This window comes from Chinchilla lanigera, unplaced genomic scaffold (genome assembly GCF_000276665.1).
Source record: "Chinchilla lanigera isolate Chin_1 unplaced genomic scaffold, ChiLan1.0 scaffold00067, whole genome shotgun sequence".
Taxonomy (NCBI): Eukaryota; Metazoa; Chordata; class Mammalia; order Rodentia; family Chinchillidae; genus Chinchilla; species Chinchilla lanigera.
The window spans coordinates 3,046,342-3,048,270 of NW_004955468.1; the positions used below are offsets into that span (position 1 = coordinate 3,046,342).

The following is a 1,929-nucleotide window of genomic DNA, read 5'->3' on the forward strand; positions in this document are numbered from 1 at the left end:
TGTCTCAGCCCGGAGCACGGTCCTCCTTCCCTTATTTATCTTAGTTGGGGGGAAATCAACCCCTCAAGGTAAAGAGGGGCTAAAGAGGTGTTATTTCATCAGGATCTCAGCCAGAGAAAATGCTGTGATTAGTTGCAAATGTGACCTGGCCCACAGAAAACCTTGGAAGTAGCTTCTTTCTAGTTTTAAAAAGACACCAAAATTCACTTTGATATGTTTATATTATAGATATAATACATAAAACATCTAACACGAAACTATGCTCTCCCCGAAAGAAGACAGCCAAGTGGTCCTTCCCTGCTCCCAGCCCCGGCGATGTGCACACACTGGCTGGAGGGTGCTTCCTTCCAGACCGGAGCCAGGGCCTCTTGGGGGACAAGCCCACAGGCAGCCCCAGCCAGAGGGAGCGCAGGCCCAGGAGGCCCACAGCCCAGGACAGGGAAAGCCTAGGGGGAAAGGGAAGCCCATCTGACCCCTTTGGTTCCCCCACAGAGAGGGACAAAAACAACCCCAAAACCAAAAGGAAAGAGAGGCTCAGACCCTTCCCCCAGCCACTGATGGAGAGTCTCATTTTGGCAAGTATCTGAGCAAAACCAAAACAAAACAAAAACCAAATAAAATGGTGGTTTAGCATAGACGTGCACATTCACATTGCACAAGGCACTGCTGGGACACAGAGGCCAGATACAAATGTTGATATCGGCTGATAAAGCAAAATATTTGGAAAGCTTGTCATAACTCCGGTCCCTCTGGGATGGGCTGATTGTGCTTCATGTTTGTACGGCAATGCTGGCTACATACAGTACAGACAGGGCTGATGGTCCCAGTATCCCTTGACCCTCCCACCCCGAGACCACATCCCCAGGTTACCCTCTTCCACCAGGTCACCACCCCCTAGAACACAAGTCCTTAGGGCTAACTCAGGACCTAGCCTTCCAGTAGGAGGTGGCGTGGGGGTCTCCTGCGAGTCACCCGGCGAGTGCTAACCTAAGAGGACCGGCCTGTTGGAGGGAGAGATGGGGTGGGGGTGGCGGTGGGAGAAACAGGAAATCTCTGGACCTGCCACCTCCGTATAGAACTAGGGGGTAAACCTTAGGTTCGAAGCCCCAACTCCTTAAGTTCCTCCCCTCTCTGGACGGGCACAGAGGAGCGGTTGGGGCTGGATGGTTAGGATCTCAGCTTCCTGATGGGCCAACACCCTGCCTTCTCTCCTGGAGGCTTCCTGCAGCCTCAGAGGAGGCAGGAACCCTCCAAATAAAATATCAAGGCACGTGTTTGCTCCCCCTACTCGGTAGGAATCAGAGCGAGTTTGCATTTCCAAGGCACAAAGTTATTCCTTAACACTAGAGCTCGGCCCCAAGAGTTCTCCCGTCGCAGGGAGAAACCCCCGTCTCATTCCCTCATCTTAAACGCACCGAGTCCGGCTCAGAGAAAGGGAAGGGACACGCGGAGCAGGCCAGGCTTTCAGGCGGCACCGAATGTCTTAGTCCTGGCTCGCACGGCCGGGGTAGCCTTGAGATCCAACGACCCGAAACCACTCCCCGGGTCCCCGCCAAGGGCCGGCCTGCGGCGGTCCGCTGCCGCGTGCCTCACGCGCAGTTGCTCATGGCCTTGACCAAGGAGCTCTCTGGCAGCTGGCGGAAGATGTCCCGCAGCGTGTCCAGTTCGCGGCTTAGCTGTTCCACCCGCTTACGCAGGCGGTCATTGTCACTGGTCAGCTCCAGCACCTTCTGCTGCGTCTCCACGTTGCGCTGCTTCGCCTTGTCCCGGCTCTTGCGCACGGCAATGTTGTTGCGCTCGCGCCTCACCCGGTACTCGTTGCTGTTCTTGTCCACCGACTTCTTGGCCTTGCCCGCGCCCGTGCGGAGGTCAGGGTGCGCGGACGACAGCCCCTTGAGCGCGCCACCCGGGCCCGGCAGGCCGGCGGCG

At 56.5% G+C, this 1,929-nt stretch overlaps 1 protein-coding gene across 1 annotated transcript in view; it reads right to left on the bottom strand.

The window, feature by feature from the left end:
* Positions 1-202: 202 nt before the first annotated feature.
* Cebpa (CCAAT/enhancer binding protein (C/EBP), alpha) overlaps positions 203-1,929 on the bottom strand; it is a gene marked incomplete in the record, with an annotated part of 2,674 nt that continues 947 nt past the window's right edge. The window contains 1 exon segment of the mRNA XM_013522540.1: positions 203-1,929. Within this exon segment, the coding sequence (XP_013377994.1) occupies positions 1,590-1,929 (340 nt within the window).